Raw genomic sequence first — 1,971 nt, forward strand, 5'->3', positions numbered from 1 at the left:
CACAACTGCAAATGTGAATTGCAATGAGAGACCATTGCTGAAAGTAGACAAGGACTAACCTGTTTCTTTGGACATGATTGTTTCCTTTCTATGTTCTGTAGTTCAAATTGATGTAAGGACAATATGTACTACGTTGGGTCTATAAAACATTCTCTCCCTCACCCCCCAAGAAAGCTCTCTCTCTCTCTCTCTCTCTCTCTCTCTCTCTCCAAATGATGAGTTTGATCATTCATGTATGCCACAGAACAGAAATGTAAATACAGACCATGAGTGTTAGAACAAATATGTGATAAAAGATCAAAGAGACAGCACATGGCATTACAAAACCCCAATTCAGTCATTCAAAATCCTCTTTAAAAATCAACCAGATCTAAAAAACCAACAGTTCAGGATTCCTTTCATCAAAAACAAAACCGTCAATGATCCATGAGAGCAACATATGCTAATATCCCCCTTTCAGATCATTGACAACATCATAAGGAATAGGTGTCACAGTCTCTAAGGTGGCTCCTTCCACTATGAAACCAGGCTTGGGTCCTTCAGGCTGCCTCTTCGTAGATATCTTCTCACCCTTGGCTTTAGCTTCAGCTTTGAGCAGGTCATTCTTCTTGATCCTCTCAATAAAATCCTCCCTGCAGCGTGATAGCTGCACATGCTCAATACGCACATGAATCCTCTTCTTGACAATCCTGGTATTAACCTGCAAAGCTAAGTTGTTAACATTGACAAGGAGGCCCGGTCACATTTAGCACTTTACTATGCAGCTGGTTCATTCCCATTCAAAAAACTGCCAACTATAACGTGCTGAGAAGCAGAGTACCTATGGTTTCATGTACTTAGGACTTCCACGGGACAAGAAAAAACCCGAGACTACTACAGTGGCAATAGAAAGAAGGAGAAACGGCCATGGGAAATCAGAGGTCAGAGATGCCGTGAAGGAGAGATGCACCTGCTTGTTCATCTCCACGCCGATGGCTCGCTTGGTGACGTTCCAGACGACGCCAGTGCGGCCGTGGTAGAACTTGTGTGGCATACCCTTATGCACAGCGCCGTTCACCTTGATGTCCACATAGTCGCCGATCCTGAAGGTGCGCAGGTAGATGGAGAGCGGGATGTAACCCTTCCGCCTAAAAGGACGAGAGAAGAGGTCGCGGGTGCGGGACCGCTGACCATGGCCTGCAGGCATCTTCGCCTCTCTGTTGCGACTGCAGCTACCCTCTCAGCCTCTGCAACCGAAGAGAAAAAAATCACAACCAAACCGTCACCTAAAACATTATGCTGCCCTTAGGGTTGGTTCTTTCAGACGCGTCCGGCCTTCCAGCTAGAGGGTCCGTGCACTCTCTCGCGTTCACATTATATGCCAAGTTACTTGATACCACCACCACCAAGCACTTGGTTATAGCTCTCACGTTATGGTATGAATTAATTGAGCCCTACGAGCCCCATTAATTAAGGCCTTTGCCCTTATCCTAAGATCCCACAAGCCCCATTAAATTGAGAATTGTTATGGTGGTATGAATTAATTGAGCCCTACGAGCCCCATTCATTAAGGCCTTTTGCCCTTATACTAAGGTCTCACAAGCCCATGATTTTTTTGCATAATTCATAGTCACAACTTTCTCATTGATTCAACCAATTGAGCGTTATATTTACGGCTCCAACTTTCTCATCAATGCAACCGATGAAATTCTCAACAGACGGGAGCCATTAATAGAGCTGTAAGGTTGTCTTTACAACTCTCTTGTCTATATTTCGTGGGCCAAACCACCAAACCCCCACTCTTCAACCAATGTATCTACCGACCATGACACCACGCCAACTCATTAGTAGAGGCTTTCTCTATCTTTTTAGTTCAATTCCATAGTTTCCTTTTTTAGTGCCTGCGACTCAACTAAAACCTTTGATGGTCTCATGTTTTTACTCGGTCTCTAGGTCATTTCGGCCTCCAAGAGACGTTAGTAAAGGCCTCTC

The 1,971-nt window shown here is 44.7% G+C and overlaps 1 protein-coding gene across 1 annotated transcript; it reads right to left on the reverse strand.

The window, feature by feature from the left end:
• Window positions 1-318: 318 nt before the first annotated feature.
• LOC147625993 (large ribosomal subunit protein eL21x/eL21w-like) lies at window positions 319-1,398 on the reverse strand. The gene is made up of 2 exons (XM_086817557.1): window positions 950-1,398; window positions 319-700 (listed from the first exon to the last, which is right to left on the reverse strand). The coding sequence occupies exons 1-2, from the start codon at window positions 1,184-1,186 to the stop codon at window positions 443-445; spliced, it is 495 nt and encodes a 164-aa protein (XP_086673683.1). The 5' UTR covers window positions 1,187-1,398; the 3' UTR covers window positions 319-442.
• Window positions 1,399-1,971: the final 573 nt, after the last annotated feature.

The sequence above is a fragment of the Cibotium barometz genome, chromosome 23, assembly GCF_041138505.1.
Source record: "Cibotium barometz isolate CiBa-2024 chromosome 23, ASM4113850v1, whole genome shotgun sequence".
NCBI classification, from domain to species: domain Eukaryota; kingdom Viridiplantae; phylum Streptophyta; class Polypodiopsida; order Cyatheales; family Cibotiaceae; genus Cibotium; species Cibotium barometz.